This window comes from Ammospiza nelsoni, chromosome 1 (genome assembly GCF_027579445.1).
Source record: "Ammospiza nelsoni isolate bAmmNel1 chromosome 1, bAmmNel1.pri, whole genome shotgun sequence".
NCBI lineage: Eukaryota > Metazoa > Chordata > Aves > Passeriformes > Passerellidae > Ammospiza > Ammospiza nelsoni.
Genome location: NC_080633.1, coordinates 117,589,083 through 117,615,188, shown reverse-complemented (window position 1 = coordinate 117,615,188; position 26,106 = coordinate 117,589,083). Strand labels below are relative to the sequence as shown.

General features: G+C 35.9%; 1 protein-coding gene across 6 annotated transcripts in view; it reads left to right on the top strand.

The window, feature by feature from the left end:
- The window catches only part of ASPH (aspartate beta-hydroxylase), a 111,687-nt gene that overhangs the window by 52,315 nt on the left and 33,266 nt on the right, over positions 1-26,106 (top strand). For all 6 annotated transcript variants that reach the window (XM_059479870.1, XM_059479781.1, XM_059480123.1 and 3 more), the window contains 4 exons: positions 728-772; positions 10,349-10,390; positions 20,947-21,035; positions 23,459-23,545. In XM_059479870.1, the coding sequence (XP_059335853.1) occupies positions 728-772; positions 10,349-10,390; positions 20,947-21,035; positions 23,459-23,545 (263 nt within the window). The remainder of the gene's footprint in view (positions 1-727; positions 773-10,348; positions 10,391-20,946; positions 21,036-23,458; positions 23,546-26,106) is intronic.

Below are 26,106 nucleotides of genomic sequence, written 5' to 3'. Positions count from 1 at the left end.
TTTAGAAGTCAAGAGTGCTTTTTTACAGAAAAGCTGGTACCGATAAAAATGACCGTATTTGGTTATATGATGGAACTGAAAATTTCTTTTCCATGTTCTGTTTTCCACCAGCCAGTCAGGTGTGCATACTCAGGAAAGAGGGTATATGTAAGGAATAAAGTGGAGTGTCTCCTAAGCTTTGAGCTCTTTATTTATGGGCTTCCCAAATCAGAGACAGTATTTACCCTCTTCAAATCTTCCTATTATTTACAACCAGCATCCTGGCTATTGTGAATTTTTTCTGGGGAGCTTGTGTCCTTTCAAGCATGTGTGCAGACTTCAGTGATGTGTGACATGTCTAATTTAAACATACATATAGAAATAAAAGTAACTGAATTTTGAAGTCAAGTATTTGACAGTTACACCTAGAAACATAATAGCTATATATGGATGTTTTCTAAGCCCATACTGTAGTAGCATGTGAAACTGGGATATGTGTGCTTTGGATAGTATAGTTTCAGAAATTTGAAGTATCATTTTTGAAACTGTACGGTCTTACAATATTGGCCTACTTAAGTATGAGTCTTATCCTTGGAAAAATTTAGCCAAAGAAGTTTGCATCCCACTTCTGCAAAAGTAGTATTACAGAGCAGTCTTAATAGGTCACTGTGGAAAAATAAAAGGGGGCTTTTTGTAAATATTTGGGAAGTGGTTGAGTTTGAATTATATTTACATTTTTCATTTACAGAAAAACCTGTTAAAGCTGAAGATTATTCAGATGATGTTCAAGTAGGTAAGTCAATATTGGATGCTTGGTTTTTTTCCTAAAAAACTGAAGCTGTAACTACATGGAAATTAGTAATCAAATTACTTTGCAAAGGGATATCACTATTGTCAAAGTTGCTTCTTGGCTTAGAAGCAATAATTTTTCTGTTATACTTGATAAATGCCAATGATAATTACTGGGTTATATGAAAGCATTCCAAATAAGCTAGGTAGTTTTAATTTCGAATTTATTTTTAATGATTTCAGATAGAACTGAGTACTTTTGAAAGGGAAATGCAACAATTTCAGGTCTCAGTATGCATGTTCTTCCTCTCCAGGGCAATTATCATGGACAATGATAGTGTTACTTCTCTGTGTGTCAGTTGGATCTATTGGAATCTGACTGTGGCACATTCTTTGGGCACTGATCTGGAAACAGGGACTGTTTTGTCATGTCATCACATTTTTCTTGGCATAACTGATTTTAAGAACAGGAGCACTTCCAGTTTTTCCATCTGTTGCCTGACAGTAGTAGACATGGATTTTACCAAAACCATTTTTAGCATAGATAAGTGGTTTCTAAATTCAAGAACTGCATATTGTTACATTTCTTGGAGTTAAGTATGTCAGTTGCTTATTTGCTTGTTTTACCAAACTAGTTGTGTTGAGTGGAACTCAGAGTTGTATCTCAGGGCAGTACATCAGAGAAGCTGCAATCCAAGACCTCTAACAGCTGTATTCTTGTTTTGTGTTGGTTAGCCTGAACCCCCTTTCTGGGTTAGTTATTCTTTGTACTATGCAGGAACTCTTACAAGATGTGGTGCTCAGAGTTCTGCTTTGTTGTTTTGTTTTTTTTTTTCCTTAGACTATTTGTATTTGGTTCTTAGTCATGCCAAAAGGAGCCAGAGAAGTGAAGAAAGCACAGGAGGCCTTTTGTGGTTGTCCAGTACACATTGGAGGCTTGGTTTAGTTCATGTTTCAGTTTGTGTGCTGAACCTTAGCTGAGGGGTTTGAAATGCTCCTATTGGTGCATAACTGTGTTGTCTGCAAGGTCTTTCCAAGCTGTTTATCACAACAGCCATGTGGTGTGTTGGAAAGTTGAAGCCACAGCTATTATTTAATAGATGCATTAACTGAAAGTGTTTTGTTTCATAATAAACATGAGGTATTCTCAAAGCTTATAATCAGTGTAGAAACAAACAGTAGCTATCTTTGACAGTATGGGCAAGAAGTTCAGCAAAGCTAATCTTCACTCAGTTTGTTATGCATTAAATTGGAACTGGAGAAGAGGAAAAGATGTTTTCTCTCAGAAGAGGTTGCTGTTTAAAGTTAAAATTACAAAAAGGCCCTTAAAGAAGTATTACAAAATTTCAACAGTAGATAATTCCACCACCCAATGTCAGTTAAGGATATTGAGATGATTTCTTGAATTACACATTCTATTTTGAAATTCAGTTCAGCAGAGAAGTGCCAAGTTAAAATCTTGGGGTTTTGGACCATATTTCTCTTGGGTTTTGTATTGTAATTTTAAATATAATAATTTTAAATTTTTAAATAATAATTTTAATATTGTAATGGCTCAATCTTGCAGCTGTAAATTAATTTTTCTACCTTCACCAAAAAATAAAAACAACTTAGGTGTTTTATATAGTAGTGGTGGATTTTGAAATACGCCATTTTGAATCATAACATCATTTAGATTGGAAAAGACCCTTAAAGTCAAGTCCAGCTTTAGACCTAAAACTGTCAAGTCCACCACTAAACCATGTCCCCAGGTGTCATATCTGCACATCTTTTAAATGCCTCCAGGCTGGGGACTCTACCTCTTCCTTGGGCAGCCTGTTCCAATGCTTGACCACCCTTTTGGGGAAGAAATTTTTCCTCACAACTCATTTAAATCTCTCCAGGTGCAACTCAGCACTGTTTTCTCAAGCTGTCTCTTGCTACTTGGTGGAAGAGGCTGACCCTCACCTGGCTACAACCTCTTTTCAGACATTTTTGGAGAGCAGTAAGGTTCCTCCTGAGCCTCCTTGACTCCAGACTAAACAACCCCAGCTCCCTCAGCTGATCCTTATGAGACTTGTGCTCCAGACCCACCCCCAGCTCTGTCCTTCTCTGGACAAGCTGCAGCACCTCAGTGTCCTTCTTGCAGTGAGGGGCCCAAAACTGAGCACAGGTTTCGAGATAAAGCCTCCCCAGTGCCAAGTGGTGGGCAATGATCACTCCTCTAATTGCAGATGTATTTGCAAATCAGATGGTGGAATTGAACCTAGTTATCCACTCTCATTGTGTTATATTGTGGTACTGAGAGACTCCTTGCCATTTTCAAACACTGCTAGAATGAGAAATAGCTTGTTCTACTTGGAAATTGTAGGTATTTCTGACTGAATCTTTTAGATTTATTCTTTTTTTACCTGTGGTTGTTTTCAAAATTAATGCAACACACCATTTAAATCACAAAATTATCTTGACATCTATCATGGCATAGCTTTTGGAAACACATAGTAGCAGCAGCACTGGAAGGAAGGAATTATTAAGGAATTAATAATTAAGGAGGGAAAAAGTGAGAGAATCAATCAAAATGTGTTTTAAAGACAGTTATTACAGTTATTAAAGACACAGGTAATTATTAGATGTAATACAATGTTCATGATCCTTTGTTTAGGAAGTAGAAAATGAAAATAATTTGATCACAATCTGAGCACAAAATTGAGCACTGCACTAAGTTAAAAATCCTTATAATTTGTGTAGTTATGTGGGAACGACTCTGAAGGCAGAAGAACTAGTATTTATAACTTTTTCTAAAAATCTTATTGTTTCAGCACATGAAGTTCAAGTAGCATTTTGGGAAATTGACAAAAGAAACAGAAGACATAAACTATTGACAATAACTAAAATTTTATTAAATTATTAGTTCTTCTGCTATTAAGTATATTTACCTGGGTTTTTTTAATGTGAATATTTAATTTTGAAAGCAACATTACTCTCAAATTTTCCTCTCAAATTATGACATTCACGTTTTCTGGGTTTCTTTTATATCTTCTTTGTGATGGAGGATTCAGTATGGGAGATCTTGTTGTCAGGAGACTTTCTTCTTTGTTTGATTTTATTTCATCAGTTGTTCAAAGCTAATATTTCCTGTACTAAGCAGTGGCAAACATAACTTCAGATAGTGTAAAAGAAATTCAGAAATGTCACTATGTATTCCTTATTCTTCAGTAGTTTAAATTATGCAACTGCATTTGAAGCATGGTGGCACCAGTTTGTATCCAGTTTGGAGCAGTTGTTTGGTTTTTAGCTAAAACATAGCTAGTTTTTTGGAAAGAAAGCAGGAGATAGCTCAGAGATTGAATTTAGCTGTTAGGAACATTCTCATATCACCAGGGAAAACACTGGGTGTGGGATTTGAATATGCTGGAGTGCAAGTCAAAAGTTTTTTGCTGACTTCAGGACATATCACAAGAAAGTTCACACTAGCCAAGTACATCCTTAGGTACCTGTAAGTCCAGTTTTCCAATTCTCTGAGTTTACTTCTGAAATTACTGCCAGTATTCTTTTCCAGATGTAGCATACTTCTGCTGTTATAATCTGCACTTTTATAAACTAATGGACTTTATAAACTAATGATTTGATAAACTAGCTTGAAATATTACTGATTTGGATTTTCTGGCTAATCCTGCTTTACACTGGCACATAAATTGCAGTGGTTGTGATAGAGTGGTACTTGTTGGACATATATTTTAGGGACATTGCAGGTTTAGGGGATACCATTATTTTCTGTATGTGCTTTTTTGTGTTTAGATTTAAAATATCTAAGGGTTGCTCCACTCCTCCCCTTTGCCTTGTATCCTTGCCATTTTTATAACTACATTTATTTTACCAACTGCTGAAACCCCTTATATGTAGAGAAATTTCCACTTTAGAACCTTGACCCTTCCTCATTCCCTGGCTCCTCTTTTCCAGTTGCCTTTGACTTTAACAAATAAAACCCAAAATCAAACCAACACTGAAAACCAAACCAAAACCAAAATTAAAAATGTTTAAATGGATTTTGTGGCATGGCCTAGATATTCTTTACAAGGTAAATAAAGTGCCATATGGTAATAAAAAATTTACTGCCTAGAAAAATACTTAAAAGTTTGTTTCCCACCTTATACAGCAACTTTGTGAACATTCATTAAGGTAGCTCTTAGAAATGATAACTTTTTCATATTAACTAGTCTGATACAAAGTTGCATTTTTTAGCATTTAAGATTTTTTGTTGTTGTTTTAGAGGAAGTTGTGTTTTGGTTGGTCCTTTAATATAGATTTCCCCTTATTTTTTCAGATACTTAAAGCTTCAAAAGAAAAGTCCCTACATCAGGAGGACCAGTCCTAACCATACGCTACAAAAGGGGAGCAGATGGTTGAAATAGACCTTATGATGTAATTACCAAGCAGTTCAGGGTTTGGGGAATGAACACTAAGATGTTGTAAATGGGTTTTAGCCAACTGTCATTTTAGTAAGCATTTTTAACACTTGGATGTTTAGTTTACATTCCTGTCTGATATTTTTTTTCCCTTGGTCAAGTTTAGTGAATTCATTATTTTTCTTCTGTGTTTGTGACAAAGTTACAGCTTAGAGCTGCATTTCATGTACTGTTTAAGCAACTGTTAATATTCTATTTATAACATAGCAGCAGGTACATTTTTTTCAGATTTTAATATATATCTTTTGTTGTGGATTCATACAGTATGTACAGAGCAGTTTGGTCAAATGAAACATATGATGTTATGAATTTTTAAATGTTTCATAACTGCTGATATAGAATACAGCCTAATTGCATTTTATTAAAAAACACTAATCAGGCACACACTATGCTGTGAAGTTTGACTTATATCTCTTTGCACTGATGTTATGTCAACAGTTAACGACATGAATTTCAGGTGATTTTTAAAATACCCTAACAAGGTATAAAATTTGTGTTTAATTCATTCTTGTAAAAGACCAGATTACAAAATTAGAATTTTCAAAAAACTGTTATGTATGAATTACCCCTTTTTATTTATGCTCATCTGAATTTTTCAAGCAAAAATGTCAAGAGACTAGATGCTAGCCTGACAGGGAATCAGTGGAGATTGCAACAAGACTGAGTTGCTGGAATCAGGTTGAATTCAGTAAAATTATGCTATTTTGCTTCACCTACCTATAATGATCTCAAAGCTGGCTTTAATAAGTTTTATATTCAGTAAGTTATTTTGAAAGTCAAATTTGCATAAACGCTCGATTTGCAAATTTTATTTTGAAAAAGTATTTGGAAATTCAACCTTAAAAAAATATGATGTCAGAATTTAGGACCTACAGTTATGAATGCTCTTAAAAATGGTACATCTGAAATTTAGGTACTGTGAGTGATTTAGAATTTGAATATAACAGGTGTGCTTTTTACCTGTTCTGTGCTGCTGTTCCACAATTACAAAGACATATTTTATTCTTTGATATTTTGCATGTGTTCTTTTTTGGCTCAGGAATAATTGCTGTGATTTTAGGAAGTTGCCAAGCCTGTTACAGGAGCTTAGGAGATATAAAGTAAGATAAATTTATAAAAAGAAAAACCAATTTGGTAACCCTAACGGTTGCCTTTTGGTTTACAGGAAGGCTTTCAATTTCTGTAACACTGTTTTGAAGTCAGGGTTTTAGATGCTTACATTTGTAGTGAAAGGGGCATCATATATGCTTGCCCTTTTTTTGGGTTTGGGATGTCAGTAAGACTCCATATGTTACATCTGATCAACAAATACAGATGTCCCAAAGTGATATCTTTAGACTTTTCAGGAAAGCAATAATACTCTTAGACTGTGATGTGTTTTGGGATGGGATATTCTAGTAAAATTACCTGTGATTGTGAATTGCAGAGCAATAATTTTTACAAAGCCATATTTTGTGAGGTATCTTGAGAATTATTTTAGAATGGTGAATGGAGGACTTTTTATATAACAGTGGCAGCCTATTTGTAGAATCATGGGACTGTGAGAGTATATTACGCTGTGATTGAATTTTAGTATTTTGTAACTGGGTATGTGATTTTACGTGCTTCATGTTTACAAAAAAATGCCAAGCTAAGCAAGGTCAAGTGGACTATTAAAAATATGTGTATTTAAACCATTTTAATGTTTGGCTGCAATAAAACACAGAAGAATATCTTTGTCGTTCTAGTGTCATTATTTATTCCCAAATGTATTAAATATTAGGTATAGGGATAAATATTTGACTCACTAATTAATATGCTTTTTAATTGTGAATTTGAATATTAAAAAATGTATTTGAAAGTATTGTTCACAAGGGGCAAGTAGCAAGTAAAAGAAATTAATTTTATTTCTGGCTGCTATTATGTGAAGGAAATGGGTGCTATGCTAAGGTCTGTGTCTTCTATAATTGTGTCGTGATTATCTTTTTGGAGTATTGACATTCTGCAACCAGCTAGGCCTGAATTTTTTCCATGAAACATCATTTCTGTTTGTAACTCATAATGGATGTGATAGCACTTCTTAACAAACACAAATGTCTGGGAAAAGTGGTATATCTGTTTTGCATACAGAATATTATGGTTATGGTCCATAGTTTAAACCAGAAATCTGATAAGGTCCATGCAATTCTGTGAAAGCAAAAATCTTCCTTGACCTTTTCAGTTTTCAGACACTTCCATAGCTTTAATGGTCTGGTATTGCTGAATAGTAGTTTAAGAAAAAGTCAGAAGATTACCTTTTCCTTAGTATTTTCACATTGCTACCTAGCCACTTGTTATATGTCAGTGAATCTATGAAATCTTGGATTCAGTTCCTTTTTTTTGGAAATCCCAGGAAGAAATACCAGTAAGCAAAGAGTAGCATACTAAAGTTGTATTTTAATACTGCCAATTTACTACAGTTTAAGTGACTTTCTAACGTTCTCTGTAATTGAAAAATTACCATATCATGGCACTTCTTTCTAGGAAGTAAAGAAAATAGCTGAGATTTCACATAGTAAAGATACTGAAAAAGATAATGATTTTACTGAGCATCGTTTGTAATTTTAAATGTTTCAAAAATTACATATCTGTAAATAAATTGTATTGTGAATTTACAGTGTTGATTGAGATTCATATAAAATCTACAAGGTCTGAAACACATTTTTAATTGCGACTTGGGTCGTTCTCATATGCCGTCAAACATTTAGTTGTAATATGAAAAATAAATTTATCCTTCCTGGTAGAAACCTGCATGGGAGTCCCTGGTGCCTTGTTATGTAGTGATAGCACTCCTAGCCTACAGAGATTAGCTAAAGCTGTTTTGTCAGTCATTTTCATCTTGAATTATTTTGCTGGAAATGAAGACATTGCATAAAGGATAAGAGTGGTTTGAAGAGCTAAGATTTTTTTGTTTGTTTGCTTAGGCTACAGTTGGTTTAAGTTGATGAAAAAATAGTCTCGAGATTTATTATCATATCCCTTTCTTTGAGAGAGCACATTTTTAAGCCTTTGTCAGAAATAGCATAATTAAAACCTTTTGCACCATTGAAATATGCTAGGGATCAGTGTGGAAGGAGCAAAGCAATATGTGCTGAATATGATGCTGAAGTGAATTCTTAGTGAATTGTGAATTCTTTGCTTCAGAGCTAACAAGATCAAGTTGTGATGAATTTCAAGACAGCTACATAGGAGGAAAAGTGGGAGTATTTAAAGATCATTGGAGAGACTTTGGTGAAGTCAATGGCAACTAATCTTGCAGAATGCAGGTTGAAAATAGTCTGAGAGTTTGGAGAACTGATTCTAGTGCATAAATAGCTATAGAGGGCTGTAGGTTATATGTTGCATGAGTCTCAGGAATAAAGATATGTCAAGCCAGACTAGAAATGGGAGATGGGAGCAGGCTTTAGAGTGGTGAGGTCATATACATTGTTGTTCCTCTAATGACATAGAAGTTGCAGAAATAACATGAATGTCCAAGATTGGACAAGGTATGGAAGCAGGTTATCCAGTGACCTAGAATGAGAAGAGGGCCAGGTGAGAATCTCAAGTGCTGCTGATAAAGGAGAGAACATGGAAAATGGGTGGCTAACTAGCATGATGTGTCATGGTAATGCAAGGTGGTAAAAATACAGATATGAGTATATGAACAGGTTTGTGTGAAAACTGTAAAACTAAACTATTATTTCATCTGGTGCTGCATTGTTACTCTTTTTAAAATGTAGTGTTTTGGAGGACATATGACCATTTTATTTATTGTGTGATATGTGCAAAAAAATACAGTAGCCAGGGTTTTAGGAAATACTGCACAGTGCTTTCATTAATACACTGCTACAGTAATAATTGTTCCTAGTATGTAATTCACCCTATAGATCTTTTGTCATTTCTTGCAATTTAATTGACAATCTAGATCTCATGATGTAATTGAAGAGGTGAATGACTTTCAGCATGACCATATTTATTTAATTTACCATATGATCAAGTTAATGCTCATTTTGCCTTGTACTGAATATAAATTAGAGTTATAGTGTCCATACATTCAGGAATAGCAGTTGTCAGCCTATAGTAAAGGATGAAATTAGACTGTTGAAAAATTTGATTTCATGTGTGTGCATAATCCAGTTTCTTCCTTAAAAAATGCAATGTTTTTCTGCATTTTAAAATGTCATATTCACACTATAATGCTTCTGAGCAGTCAGTTTAAAAAGCAGTAAAGACTGAGTATTCAGAGAAGGTGTCTCTAAATTACTTGGAAATTAAAGAAAATGTTTTTTATATATGTAAGAATACCTCAAAATTAACCACTCTATGTTAAAGAGGATAGTAACTAGCTAAAAAGGCAACAGAGCTCCCTATTTAGTGTTCTCTGAGTTTATTAGGAGGAAATATTGGAAGCTTATTGGGAAAAAAAATCGAAATGGAAACAATAACAGTGTTAGAATTGCGAGGCAAGATGCTTTTTATGTTACAGAGTAGGGCAGGATCAAAAAATGTTTGGGAGGGGAAGATCTTTCTGTATCTACCACCTTCATGAAATATGTATACATGATTTTTGTCCAGGATTTAGTTTGCCTTTTCTACAGACTGTCTTAATGCTTACTTACATCTACTTCTGCAGGCAGATGTTTGCAAAACACCTGTTACATTGTTTTAAAAGTTGAAAAAAGGCAAAAGCTTCCATATGCCCCAGTCACTTCTAAAAATGAGATTAAGTTCCCAACTGATTTTTTTCACATTTTAACCAAATGTATTGAGTATTAAGCTAGTGTTTCCAATATCTTTTAATTAGTGAACAGATTTTGTTTCTTGCAAAATAGCTTGCATTGTAAGTGTATATCAACAAAATTTATTAAATACATAGAGGAGAAATTCTGTGAAATGTTTTGTGATGGAAGCAATATTGTCATATTTGAAGCATCTGCAGGGAAAGACCTTTTAAGTAACCAAATAGGTAACTAAGAAAATAATCTATGGTTATTTTAAAAAATAAAAACTAAACAAAAAAATCCTGTTTACTCAATTATGTTTTGAATATAAATTGTCATTTTCTTATATCTCTTTCTTATCATAAAATGTTAACATAAATTTATTTCAATGAAATTATATTTTTAATGTTCTAGGGAAAAGTGAAAAAGAAACTGAACAAGACAAAACAGAAAAAGGTAAGTCTGAAAGTAACATTTTGTTCTGAAATTCAAGACCATGCTTTCTGGGAGGATTGATTTAAATCAGACTAAAGACTAGTGAAGCTTTGCTCTAATACATCTCATGTAGATAAACTGCAGTTGAATAAACATCCAGAGAGTATGTACTTTTATAGGCAAACATTTGGTTGTTTCCAAGGCTGGCACCAATGTATGCCAATCAATCTTACCTGGTTGCAGAATGGAATGATAGAATTGTTTAGGTTGGAAAAGACCTTTAAGGTCATCAAGTCCAACTCATAATCTAACACTCACTGAACCATATTCCTAAGTAACATCTTTTAAATGCCACCAGGACAGCCTGGCAACCTTTCCAGTGAAAAAAATTTTCCTAATATCCACTCTAAACCCGCCCAGGAGCAACTTGAGGCCATGGCCTCCTATTCTGTCCCTTGTTACCTGTGGAAAGAGACCAACTTCCACCTCACTGCACTCACTACAATCTCCTTTCAGGGCACTGTAGAGGACAATAAGGTCCTTCCTGAACTTCCTTTTCTCCAGGTTAAACACCCCCAAACACTCCCAGCTGCCTCATCAGATTTGTGCTCCGGACCCTTCCCCAGCTCCGTTGACCTTCTCTGGACACACTCCAGCCCCTCAATGTCTTTCTTGTAGTGAGGAGCTCAACACTGAACACATTTTGTTCATTTTTGGGTGGAGGATTTGGGTGCAACCTCACCAGTGCTGAGTACAGAGGGACAGCAACTGCCCTGCTCCTGCTGGCCACACTAATGCTGGTACAGGCCAGGATGCCATCGGCCTTCTCGGCCCCCTGGGCACACGCTGGCTCATCAGCTGCTGTCGACCATTGCCCCTGGGTGCTTTTGTGAAGGGCAGCTTTCCAGCCACTCTGCCCCAAGCCTGTAGCATTGCACTGAGTCATGGGATGGTTGTGACAACTCCTGCAGTTTCAGGACTAGAATATTCAGTGTCGTACTCCTAGATTAGTATTCTGGAGGTCGGAGTTCCACCAAGCTCTTTGTACCTCTGAGGGCAAGAGGCAATGTGAGCTACCTGGCCCCTGGGGCTGGGCTCAGCACTGCCGGCTATGCTGAGTGTGAAGAGACAAGTGACATGCAAATCAGTCCTTGTTGAGACCATGATTGCATGGTCTGTCTTAGGTTAGGTAGGAAAGTGCAGAGACAGATTAGATGGAAAAGAAGTGAAGTTTTGCTGAAGAGCACTGTGAATCTGCTCTCCCTGCAATGACATTTGTTCTGGCCCCATGCGTTCCCTGTCACTGCACAAAGCTTGCAAAACCTCCTTCACGGGCTCATGGCTGGTTGCTGACAATGCCCAGAAACCTCAGGGCCTGTGCCAAAGGATTCAGTGGCTCTACTCCTTTTTCATTCTGTTTCCATTTTCTTTGTGGCTGTTATTTTATATTTGAGTATTTAGAAATGCTACTTTTCCAATATTTCGGTATGGTTTATTTGGTTTGGGTTTGTATATTGCTGGTTTAAACACGAGTTTCTAGGACTGGCAAAGTTCAGACACTTTATATTTAAATATTAAATATGTCATATGTAAGCATTACATATAAAAAGTAAAAAAAAACCAACCAAAACAACTTGGAAAGCTCGGCAATTATGCCTACATTTCCATTTATTGTCAGGGAATATCTTACTGCAATGGATTTACCTACTTGATAGTAGGAAAAAACTCACCATTATGTGCTGCTTTTTCTGACCTGTTAGAAAAGCATAATAAAATGATGTTCAAGAGCCATCCAGTATGGGAAAAAGCAGTCATAGGTAAAAATACCAGCTTGTGTAAGAAACATACTAGTATGCAACATTACTCATCAGAGCCTGTACAAGAGCTTTAGGTTCTGAAAGTATGACAGAGTGGAGCAACTTCCCTTTTTTACCCTAGGTGCTTTGTGGCTTTGTTTCTTTTTGAACAGCAACTAAATAAATGTCTCTGCAGATTACAGAATTTCTATAAGGTAGAAAAACGGATAGTTTTGTTTTCCAGGTTAAATTGTTCGAATTTTTCATCCTACCAGGAAAAACAACCCTGCATTTTAATGAACTTTGTTTATGGGTACACTGCTTGTGTGATTTTCATACAAGCTGAATTTTGTTGAACTTCTTTCATAGTTTGAACTGTTTTAAGTTTCCACTTTCAATAAAAGTGGTTGGCTATAGATATCCTAGTCACAGGAAGTGGTATAAGGTACTATTGAATTTGTTTATTTTAAATTACCCTGATAAAATGCAACAATAAATTGATGAGAGATGGATTATAAAATATACTGTACTGTGACTGTTATATGTAGGAAACTTGGAAATCTGAGGAGTTGGGAATTTGAAACTTCATGTTTGGCTTGGGTTTAGGGTTTGCTTCTGATTCTGAGAGTACATTCTGATGTGCAAGTCTGCATTTGTTTTGTGGTATTTGAACATACATGCTCCAAAGAGCTTCTGTGCAAAAGTATTTATAGCTTTGAGTAGCTCTTGCAACTAAATATTTTTCCTGCTGCAGCCTTGATAGTACTTGGTTAGCAAAGTGTCCTCCTAATATGTAAATTTTAGTATTCAACAGTAATTCATCAAGTTTATTAAAAGTCTTACTGAAAATTCTTTGATATTAGCAAAACCCTTATCTGGAAAGTTATCTAAAGAAATAAAAATTAAAATAAACTTGTTTCTAACATACAGTTGCTTCAAGGTTTCTCTGTTATATGTAATTGAGGTGGATTCTTCATCTGCTCCATAAGAATGTAATCAGACTTTATATTTAAACAAGTAATTGAAATGGGATGGGTATTCCAGGTGTATATGGGAACTAATTCTTTAAAAGGTTTCACAGGTAGTACAATGCGGGATATTCATGCCACATCCATAAGTTGTCTTTCCATCTGACGTGGTTTTAGTTGTTTTGGATCACATAGTCTAAAAAAAACCCAAAATTAACTAAGCAGCCTAATTTTTTAAATTTGATTTATATTGGACATATATGAAATACTTATTTATATGGCTGAACAGATATAGAAAATGAAAATATAATTTTCAGCTATGGACCTGTTTGTTTCATATATTGAATTTTAGCATAGGTGTATAAATAATAACATTCCCTTTTCAGAAATGATGAAGCATGTCAGTAAAAATGAATGCTGTTTGGCTGGAGCACTCAGCTGCATTGCATTAGGAACAGAAGTACATGTAAGCCAGGCTTAGGACAATATCATTCCACACATGGCCCTGCCCCTTGGTGTCATTTTGATAACAGGTCAGCATTCACCACTGTTCACTCTAGGCTTTTACCTTTGAAGATATGTAGGATTCCACTGTGATACCAGTAGAGACCTAATCTGAGGAGATTAAAGTGCCATTCTTCTGACTAAATGTAGGGCTTTGCTGCAGGGATTTGCCCTAAATTCCATTGAGAACAGCTCTTGTCTGGAGAAAGAACTTACATGGTTAGGTCACCTCCAGCATTGTCTCCTGGAGTTAGGTGGGCTGAGTTCCACCCTTTCAAGCTCTGCTTATAACAGTATACATATTACCTATTGATTTGCAAATTTGATACAGGTTACAATTAAATACCTGTGAGCTGTGTGCAGAATGACCAACACAGAAGTGTAGTTGTCAAAGTCCAAAACTGCTGCATAATGCCATTCTGAATGAAATATATAGGACATTAGAATGTTACAGTGTAATTTTTTAATAGAAAGTCAATGCAGAAATTTCTTTCTGGTTTTGTCAGAGGATTGCTCAAGTCTAGCCTTTGAGTGAATCCAAAAGTCTTAATGGTGAAAGAGAGGTGAATGATAGAAATATATACCAAAATCAAAATTATCATTCTGCTGTTGTTTCTTATGATCAACATCTAACCAACCAACCAACAATAATTTCATACAGAAAGCCCTGTAGAATACTTTTTACTGCAAGGGAAATTGTCCTGGAATAACTGCAGTTAAAGATTTATTATAGTAATTAGATTCCAGCTTTATTAGTCTCTAAAATGCCTCAGTTTTTATTGTCTGATTGCTTCCCCAGATAAGTTAATTATAGTGGTTTTGCCTGTTCTACCAATAGAGTTTAGAAAGATCTTTTAATTATTCTAGTGCTCCTGGCTTAAATTGTGTAGCTGCAGTTTACTTGGGTTTATACATTTTAAGTTATCATTTATAGAAGCCCATAAAACAAGTAGATAACTTACACTCTCTGTATCTCACCTAATGAGTTTCCCAAACAACAGGACAATGACAGGAGTTTTTCATCATCATCAAATTCTCATTCAAGTGTCCAGTGAGATGCAGCACAATTTCCAAAACTAATTTGGGTAATGATATGGGGCTGGTATCAGGAGGGAGGACAATTACTTGAGCAAATTTTGAATTCCAAGTAAAAGTCTACTAATATATGTATGTTCTTCAGAACATCATTGAAACTTTGAGCTGGGAAGGTGTAGGGTTGTTAGTGGGTGCCAAAGGGAATTAGTAAAACAGAAGGTCATGAAATTAGTTGGAAAACGACTACAGACCATCATCATCAATATCTACTTGTCATTGACCTACACTCAGAAGTTGCCATTCACAAGTTGCCAAGAGCATTGTTTTGGAATTTGTATCACAGCAGGGATGGGAGGATGTTTAGAAAACAAAGCCTATGACCCCCTCTGGAAATTGCTTCCTTAGTTTTTCAAAGTTTAAGACAGAGAACTGACAGGAGGAGCCTTTGCTACAAGTGACTTATGAGATTTTATTTCAGATTAACTTTAGAGATGGCATAACATAAGGAGACATAACTATATAGCTACTATATAGTCTCTACAATTAAATAATTATAACTTCTATTAAAACTTCATTTAAGACTCAAATCATACAATTATAGAACAGTTTGGGTTGGAAAGGACCTTTAAAGGCCATTTTGTCCAAACCCTGCATTGAGGTCATTCAATTTTCTGGCTAGCAGTAAGCACAACATACAGTCAGTGGAGTAGGATTGTTCCAGTGTACTTCAAAAATCAGTAATTGGGGACCATGTGTCCTCAAGGTGGCTGTAAAGACTAGCTTTTATCTTGAATCACTTATATCTAACAGAGTAATTAAACTGGAGTCCTAACTCCTCTCTGTTTTGCATGTGAGTAATAGCAGATGTAATATCAAGGAAGCCACCAGGAATGCTCCCTTAACATCATAGTGACAATATGAATGAATCAATAAGTGAATAAAAAAATCTAATTACAAGAACCAAACAACATTTATGAGGTGGTTTGTTAGATAGGGAATAGTGTCTTTCCAACCTCATGTTTTCTCCCCCAAGTCCACAGAGGGATTGTAATGTTATTCTCTCACCGTTTCTGAGGACCTAGAAATTTCATTAAAGACAAGTTTAACAAGAAGTACTTATGCTAATATGTAATATGGACTCTCACAGAGCAGGCCCCTCTCAATTGACTGTAAATCTCACAGCATTAGTTTCCAAAGACTGAAGCAAGACTGTTTATCCTGTGTGGAAGGCAACCTTTCCCCCAAAACCCCAAGTCAGGCCAGCAGGGCTGTCACTCATTGTTCTCAGTGAACAGACCAGGTTCAAAATGTCAGCTCCAGCACTGGAGGTAAGCCTGCCCCACAGCCACACCAATATTCTTAGGCTCTGAGTATAAGAAAGGGAGCAGAAGGCTTAAGAAGGGAATCATTAGGGCAAGAGGGAGGAGGAGAAAAGGGCAGCAGGTGGAAAACTGCCTATGGTGGTCCTAGTTGTGATTTCCTCCTGGTCATGGTTGCATATCACCTGGCAAGCTGTTTGAGGTGTCCTTCCTGGCATGTCTGTTGGAACAGAATAAAATCATAGAATTGTAGAATATCTGCTCCAAATATTTTACAAAGCACAGGAGTGAGAGATGATTTGTATTAAGTGTATGGAAGTGCATACTGTTTTTTAGATACAAACACTAATTGTTCTGGAAGTGTTAATAGCAGCATGATGCTATCTCCTACTCACTTTGCTCTGGAAGAAAACTGTATGTGCATGCTTTGATCAGAGGCTCAGAGTATGGCAGCAAGGACAAAACAATTCATGCTATGTGTTGTGGTAAAGATGCCCTATCTTTTAAATTATCTTCTCAGGAAACAACAATTTGAAGCCTTTACAGTGTAGAAAATACCTTCATCCACTTAAATTTGCTATCTGTTAAAATGCCCAGTGTGTGGCATCTCTCTAGGGTAAAAGAAGTGTGTCAGTTGTCAAAGATAATCATGATAGCATTCAATATTTTTGTCCAATTATGGCTAATGTTAACTGGTTTGACATACCAGACTGATATCTTATCAGGCAGGTCATCAGTGTTTTCTCTTTTAGGAGAATGAGGTTCTCCTTAGCCTGGAAAATGGTGTTATATTTCTGATGAAAAGATGAAATGGAGAGATTTCACACACACAACCATTCCCACTTCTCTGGAAGCTAGAGAGGATTCATTTGCTCCATTATAGAAGTGGCATTATTAGTTATTTGTGACATTTCTGAGGTTTTTCTCTATTGCTTTGGACTTAGGGTCATATGTAATCAATTTTTTTGACATGTACTAGTTATCTCTTTTTGTTTTCCTTGTTTCCATGTAACTGCCTTAACATAATTATCTAGTTGGTGTTTAATACCAATTTCCAACCTTGGGTTCTGCTCAGTTACACAAGAATCTGCAGACATTTGATCATGTGAGCACATTAGTCTAGAAATTATAGAAAGTTTTAATTCCTTTATTATTATATCTTTAGGCAGCTTTTCACATTAAAAGTTATCAAGTATCAAGAAATGTAATTTTGTGATTAAATCAACAGTTTGCAAAATTGCTTTTCTGGTGTTGTTTGGATGCTTTCTTAAGGTAAATAGATCTGCTTCAAATGAAGATTTACAGAACTTGATTTTTTTAATGTTATTAGTATTTTATTTTTTACAGAAAAAGCTAATAAGAGCAGTGGGAATTGAGATTGCTTTCTATCAAAAGACAAGTTTTTAATCACTTATGGCTTTTCTGGAATTATAGCACTGCAGTGAAATTTTGCATTGGGAAAATTTTTGGAGCTTCAATATTCTATTGCTGGCATTGGGCTAGGAGGAATCTCAGCTACTGAGATGACTGGCACAGTGAGCTCCTGTGAGGATTTCTTTGGTTGTCAAATGAGGGAGTGAAAGTTCCTTGTGTAGTTACAGTGTTGGCACTAAAGCACATTGTCTTATAATTATACATTACAGAAGTTGTAGAACATATGACTAAGTGGGACCCTAAAGCTTACTTTGTCTCTTTAGTTGACTGAAGGCCTTATCAACTCTGTGCATTGTTCTTGGCAGATGCTTACACATCTTGTTAGTTCAAATAAACAGAATTTTCGGTAATTAGAATTCCACAATTGCCCTCAGCAACCGGTTCTACTGTGCTTGCTCAGAGATAGTAGTTCCAGATGTTCAAGCCAAATTTTCTGTTATAGCCTTTTTTAAGCCTTCTCTTCCTTATCCTAACTATGACGATACAGAAAATTATTTATTCTTTTCATCTCTGTAGCTATGCTTTACAGGGTAGTGTGTGCCTGTCTTCCCGTGGCAAACTTTTTATTACTGCCTTTTGGCCTTTCTCACTGTTCTTACTTATTGTTGCTCCCCTCCCCACTCAGTTAAAGGCAAAATACTTTTACACCAGTCTTCAAGAGTGATTCAATTCTGTTTATTAATTTGTTTACTTTTCCTTAATTTTGGTGTGATTCTCTTGTGGTCTGAAGAGTATCTAGCAGTGTGTTCATTATTATTCAAAAGTAATTTCTCTGTCCCTTGTAGAATTAAGACTGTCACTGCTTTTGGTGATGACAAGGTGCTTTTCAACATAAAACCAAAATATGCCTGGTATTTTAGTTTGCATTTACCAAAACAGTTATATGAAATATTTTGTCAAGTTTCATTGGATTATATGACAGGCTATTAAGTTTACTGTAATGTAATACATTGTAATACATTGCTACTTCTATTTTTTTTTAATTCTGTACCTTGATAAATGAGATTTGAGATTGCTTGTCATCACTGGTAATAAAACAACTAGCATAGAGTTTCTTGTGAGACTTCTTCCCAGCTTGCTGCTTTTTCAGTGGAAACTGTTTTCTCTGAGGAAGTCTTCAGGAATCCTATGACAGCAGTCCTAGACATAATGCCTATTCTCCAAGGCTATTATTGAAAATCCTCAGTAGTATTCTTGAAAGTCCAGGATTATTACCATTAGGTAAAAGGATTATTACCATTTTAATGCTCAACCTAATTTGGACCACAAACCAACCAAGCAGTTGTGTGATCATGCACAACTTCAGTGTCATGATGAAATTTGTCATTGAAGAAAAATTACATATATTTTCCTCTGAAAACAGATAAGTTAACTTCTTTGTATCATTGAATTTAATATATTGGGTCACATCTGCTAAAGGATTATTGCACTAGAAGGAGGCAATGGATAATTTATTAAAATACCCCTGCAGGGAGATAGCAGGCTATCTGGTTAATATAGAGGAATGCGTGATGGTTACACTGAAAGCTCCCTGGTGAATCCTTTAACATAGAATAGAATGGGGGATGAAAATGATTGCTCGTTATATAATGTTTACTGTGTTATATTGGTGCCTAGCAGATGAATAATATTTATGTTAACAACTCCTTTCCAGCTTTTCATATTGATCTCCTGCTGGTCTAGGGCTGATATATAATTGTACTGAAAATAGGAAGATAGTACTTTTTTTTGTAATGGAGGATGGTAAATAGGTTCTTCTAACATATTACCCAAGTTGGATATGAAAAGGAAGATATTGTATCTTTGTGCCACAGACTTGTAAGATTTTAATTTACTTTTTTTTTCTGAGCTCTTTCTCACGTCCTTGTAAACTTAAATGAACTGTAGAGAGTGTCCCAGAGGCAGTGGGAGTTTCCTGGTGGGTGGGAAAGCTTCTTTCCTTTGCCTCAAAGGAACCTCACTGTTGCCATGCTTACTGAGTTTGAGGAAGACCAAATGACTCTGTCTTTCCACGAATGCTCAAAGCTAAAAAGCTGACAAATAGCTGTTCTGCCTCACTGAAATACAGTTCCTGTGTAGCTGGCCGACCTTAAATAAAGATTTTCATTCATGATGTAAGAACTGAGAACTCACATTTTAGTTGCTGTTTATGTTACGTAGAGAACAGAAACTAAACCAAATGTTTGGTGGCAATATCACATTGGAAGCTCCCCAGATACTGCACCCAGAGGAACTGACAAGCCTCAGTTTTCTTCCGAACAGCAAAGCACAGTTTCACACGGCAGCTAAGAGCAAAATGAACCTAAAAAGTCCTCAAGGTCACTTGCTTTCATTGGTTCCTTGGGTTGATGTTTCTGGTTCTTCCACTCCTGCTGTTAAGCACGCCAGGCCTTAGAAACAGCAATGGTTTCTTGAAAAACTGAGCTGGCATATTTTTTAAAAAGAAAAAAAAAAAAAAAGCGAAACTCAACAAACCTTTTGCATGTTAAGGGTGTTCGTTTCAGGCCCAATGATATTATGTGAGAAACTTCTCACCTGTCAGTCACTGTGGACTGAGGGTTTGGAGTGGAGGGCTTCTCGCACTTGTAATAAGAGCTGTTCATGTGAATTTTACTGGATTTTACCTGGAAGAGAGCTAGTGCTGTGCCCCTTAACCATTATTATCATTAAATGCATGAAAAGGCAGTGAAGACATTGCTTTCCTATGAAATGGAGGATAATAAATAAGACAGAAAAAGACTGGCATCAGCGACAGATTATTAACCTTGGTGATCTGCACAGTAAAGTTCTTCCTTTTGTTCAGGTAGAACATCCATGCATTAGTTTCTGCCTGTTGCCTCTTGTTCTATTGTTTGGCAGCACTGAGAAGGGCCTGACTCCCTCCTCTTGTCATCTACTTTTAAGATATTTATACACATTGATGAGGTCCCCTCTCAGTCATTTCTTCTCAATGCTGAGCAGGCCCAACTCCCTCAGCCTTTCCTCATAAAAGAGACACTCCAGTCCCTTAATCATCCATCTTTATTGCCCTCCACTGGACCCACTCCAGGAGTTCCATGTCTCTCTTGTCCTGAGGAGCCCAGAACTGCACACAGCGCTCCAGATGCAGCCTCAGCAATTGCTCTAGGCAAAGCATATAGTCACAACTTTAAGAAATTACTAGTGTGCTCTGATGATCATGTTTTTCATGATACCATATAAGTGTAGGAAAATAACAGTTCCCTTTGCCCTTCCCTGTCAGTTGAACCATTTGGGAAAAAAAGATCCTTGACTGTAATGTGATGAAAACTGCTTTATTCTAAACTTAACTGCCAAGTTACTCAATTTGAATGACTGAAGTTTACTTTTTCAGATAGGAGTTTGTGACTGTAATAAGTAAGAAATCAGTTCCTTTTCAGAGTAATTTGAAACTGCCTTACTTGAAAATGATGCACTTTGCCAGCACAGTCCTGGCTAAGTGTTACTCCAGGCAATTGAAATAAGAAAGAAGTAATGAACTGTCTGTTTGTTCAATCTTCTAGCTAAAAAGCAGAAGAAGCCAAAGCTCTTAAACAAGTTTGATAAGACCATAAAAGCTGAACTAGATGCTGCAGAAAAACTACGTAAAAAAGTAAGTTTTGAATGTTTCTCTCAGTACTGTACACAGTGGATAAAAATCAATAAATTAAATATTTGTAAAAAGAGAGAATGAATTTTAGATTACTTTTTGTGAAATTAACTTTTTGAAATAGTCAGTACATATTTGTGCTTCAAGTTTAATTTCCGCTGGATAGTTTGTCTTAAATTTTTTCAAGTTGTACGTGAATGTCTGTTCATGTGTGTTTGTTAACCTTGTTGATGTGTAGCCTAATCATGTAGCCTAATTTCTGCTTAAATGAAACATCAAACAGGGTCAGTTCTGTCCTATCACTCTTGTCCAGCTGACTACTGAAGTCAAACGCTACCAGATAACTCTGTGTGTGTTAGCAGGGATCTCTCAGTGAGTGTTCTGCTGCCTCATTAGCATTAGGTGCAAATCACTGGAGTAGGTATTGTTTCTGTTGAGATTCTGAGTCCTGGGAGTGCCTAGGCTGCTGTACAGCTGCTTAGAGGATGAAACAGATGTTCCTGCTTCTCACCAGGGGCAGCAAGACCTTCACATCAATCATTCAGTTTGGGTAGTTCTGAATGTAATAATTTGACCATGAAAAAGAAATAAAAAGCTCACCAAGCTCCTCAGTCATTTCCCCCTTATAGCTTCCAATTTTGTACTTTCATTTTAATTTTTCAGAAAATAATGCCTTTGCAGAGATGTCCCTTTTCCAGATAGGAGATTATGTACTAAAGCAAGATTGTGGCTGTTAAAAATGAGGAACTTCAAGTCTTTTGAATGTATTTCTTGTTAAAACTCTGATATGTCTCACAGACAGTCCTAGAATATAAAGAACAACTGCAGGTCTTTGCTGTACCCTAGATTTGAGGTGGATGAGCAGTGGGATATAATATTTTCAGTACCATAAAATAAAAGCCAATTTGATCATTGCAGGTGCAGGATATGTTTGATTTTCAAAACTGGGCAGTTTTGACTTTATCTTGCCACCCATGCAGCCCCAGAGTTCTGGTAGACTGGAGGGCTCTTGCATAGGCAGCACTAACTTCTGGCTGCCACTGCTGCTGTTCCTCACTAGAAACCTTCTTTACATGTTAGAATACAAAAACAAAACAAATTTTCATGCTTCTTGTTACTTAAGCAATTGGTTTATCAGAAATAGGCATAATAGACACATTTGATAAATCTGTAGAGTCAGCTTGTTGACTCCCTTTTCCTGCTGTATTTCTTGATATGTTACAGATAGTTCTTACATGTCATGTAGGAATCAGGATAAATTTAGGAGCAAATCAGACATGTATAATATTTGAAGATAGCAAGGCAAGTTGTGTATAATTCATACACATATAACTCATATTTATAAAGCTGTAAAGAGGTGGAAGTGGCAGCAAGATCTATCGCCAAATGTTGCCAAGCAGTGCTGGTACCTTTTTGACAGTGGGGCTGGTTCTTCTCAACATCCATCTGAACTTGCTAGTCAGTGTCCATCACGGGATCAAGATCCATCATGAGAATACCACAGTTACATTTGGACTTGTGTGACATGTCCTGAGGGACATTGTCATGCAAAAAACTTGAAGGAAACAGCCATACATTGTGGTTGAGTCTACAGTATTTCCCTTAGAAGAACTGTAGTTGTGATGCTGTTCATCATGAGAAGTATGCATTTCCACCTGTCTCCAGAATTTTCTTCCTGTTCTCTATTATTTCTGGTCTGGAGTTTGTTATTTGTGACAGTGTTCACAGGGGTTTTCAGTTGAGGGAAGAGACAGAGATCTGACTCTATATTTTAGAAGGCTTGATTTATTATTTTATGATATATATTATATTAAAACTATACTAAAAGAATAGAAGAAAAGGTTCTCTTCAGAAGGCTAGCTAAGCTAAGAATAGAAAGGAAAGAATGATAACAAAGGCAGCTGTCTCGGACTCTCTCTCCGAGCCAGCTGTGCTGTGATCAGCCATTAATGACAACAAGCACATGAGACCAATCACAGATCTATCTGTTGCATTGCACAGCAGCAGATAATCATTGTTTACAATTTGTTCCTGAGGCTTCTCAGCTTCTCAGGAGGAAAAAATCTTAAGGAAAGGATTTTTCATAAAAAGATGTCTGTGACAGTTATTAGCAGTACGGTCTTTACTATTCTATGCAGACAGGTTATTTTAATCTCAATATTTTGTTCAGCAAACAAGGAAAACTGAGTAAAGTATGAAAAATCAAGTTATTATTTTTCACCATGAAAATTAGATTATATTGTTTCATAAATAATGTCAATTCCTCTTAAAAAGGCAATCCCAACAAAAGTCTGAGTGAAAGCCATTGATTCAGTCTGCATTGTTTGGTGTTTGTTCTTTAATTGTAAAATTAATGTGTTATTAGGTCCTGCATCCTTCAGCATTTTTATTAGATAGAATTGCTGATAAATATCTCTGCTTTTCAGGGGAAAGTTGAAGAAGCTCTAAGGGCCTTTGAAGCATTAGTGAATCAATATCCACAAAGTCCTCGAGCAAGATACGGGAAAGCACAGGTACTTAAAAAAAAGTGATAGGTGTTGAAAAAAGCTAAATTAAACATTTTGTTTTACCAGTAGTTATAAACACTATGTGGAATTAATTTATAAATTTATGCTGGTTTTGTAGGTAAAAAAAAGAATCGTGATCTGTCATATCTATCTCTTCAGTCAACTGTCCTTCCTCAATTGCTTTGGCAGCTTTTGTGGAACTTCAGTGGGAAGTACTGTAAATAACAAAAAAAATAAGGTACATCCTGTAGATCTCAGGAGAGCTGTGAGGTGAATGGCAAGAGATAAATACCGACTAATGGCCCAGTGCAGGAACAACAGGCAGAGCCTACCTGTTACATACTATTTGTTGTAGCTGGGAAATCAGCATGTGTGTCAGCCTGGGATAAATGCTGCTTTTTGCTCTAGTGGGAATAGAGAAGAGGATTTGGAGTTTTTAGAGAGAAAGAGTTAAGGGATAAAGAGCACAAATTCTCAGGCAGTGAGGCTTAATTAGCTTTACTTGTAGAGTGAGTTATATTTCAGGTGTTTCCCTTCAAAAACAATACTAAAAAAACCCAACTAAAACCCAGAAGGCATCAGAAAATAATCTCTGCATTTATAATACTTTTAGTCTGTGTTGAGATGTCTCAAAAGGGAATAGTAGTAGGATAATCCTGCTGCACTAGGAGTAATAAAAAACTCCTTGAAGTCATATTAATCAGGATAAAAAAGTGAAGCCCTCACTGCAGGAAGGAATGGTGCTGTTAGACAATTGATGCGGACCTTGGAGTCACAACCAGTCTCCACTTGGTTAATAATAGTCATGCTAAAATAATAGTCATGATGTGATTATCGAAAAATCTATCACACAGGCACTTGATAGAGAGCAGACCAAATGCTTCAGTGCTCTCTGTGGTGACAGTTTGTTGAACACTTTGCCTTTTTACAGTAGGAGACAGCTTTGTTCATACACATGATGAACTTACCTCTGTTAAGTTACACTTTTAATATTTACCAATTTATACAAATCATATTTAATAGAATATGCTTCCCGCCTCCTCAATGGCTTTAGGGAGAAGTGCAGATCGCTGCAGGCAGTTGTGAAATTTATTCTCATTCAGAATTCCCATCTCAGTGACCCAACTTCATTTGTCCATTTACAGCAATTTGTAGCTGCCTACTGCTACTTTAGTAATCCATGAAAGGTCAATACAGACCAAGATCTGAAGAGATAATTAGGTGCATTTCCTGGGAGTGTGTAAAAACAATAATAAATTCGTTTTCTGTAGCCTTTGAAGGTTCATACTAGTCATTTTGCTGAACAGTCATATTAATATTATCAATGGCAATTTTATTGAACCCAGTATGTGTAAGTTTAAGCTGTTTGAAGGAAGAGGAAAACCATGGGCTACAGACAGATGAATTATTCTTAACATTTGCATTGTAACACAGATTTATTTTTAAATGGGGATTCATACCAACAAAATTCATTTAAATTTGCTACTTCTCATCACTAACTAAAAGTAAAACTGCAAATGATAAAGTTAAAGGCCTTGAAGGTTAAAGCTAAAGAAGATCAAGAATTCACCACAAAAGTGTAGTTCTCCTTTTCTTTGAAGAACAAAACAGCATTACATGCTAATTTTGTAGATTCAATTTTTAATAAGACATGAGGATTGATTTGTTCTGGATCCTTTAATGGCTTTAAAAGGCAGCTGTTTCCCAAAAAAACCTGCAAATTATTTAATTGTTGGTGTGTTTTTCAGAAATATGAGCAATTGTTTATTTGCTGTCTGAATTACACATGAGCCAGATAAAATGATACTCTACAGAATTCTTAACATCTTTAGAGCTGGAAAGAACCATGGATAAATTTTTAATCTCCTTATATGATTTATACTGGTGGAGTCATGCAGTGCTGACAATTCTTGCTTCTTTGTTATATTTCTGGAGTATTCTTTGCCCTGCAATACCTTTGAAAAAAGGATAAATAAATTTCCTAGTGAATGTACATCAGAAAAAATAAGTTATTGCTTTAAACTGATTTCTGAAGTTGTCTCTGAAAGCTGCTTGATGAACTGTTTGTCTGAATACCCATTTTTTTTGGTATTTCCAATACTAAGTTTTAAAACAACTCAAGGAAAAAACTAAAGGACAGAAGTGCAAAAAGATTTCAGATACTTGTTATAACATATAGAGAAAACAGAGGTGAAGCAATTTAATTTAATGTGTGCATCTTTGATGCAACAGTGAATTTAAATAGACCAACAACAACTTCTGCACCATCATGCTTGCAATACATGCTCCATGACTCTTGTCTTAAGAACAAACATAAGCCAATAAATTTAGAAATATTTGAGAAAAATGCATTAAACATGTGAAAATACATACATTTCTATAAACAATTAAAAGTAAGGCTTTAAAAATTCTGCATTTGAGACATAGTCTTTTTCAGCTATGGAAGCAAAGTATGAACATGCCTTACCAGAGGTGAGATCAGTCATAGCTTCTGTTAGATTCACTGAAGCTGTAATTTCACTGTAGAGAGCTCATATTTCCTTTGGTCTGCTTCTGAATTTGATGCA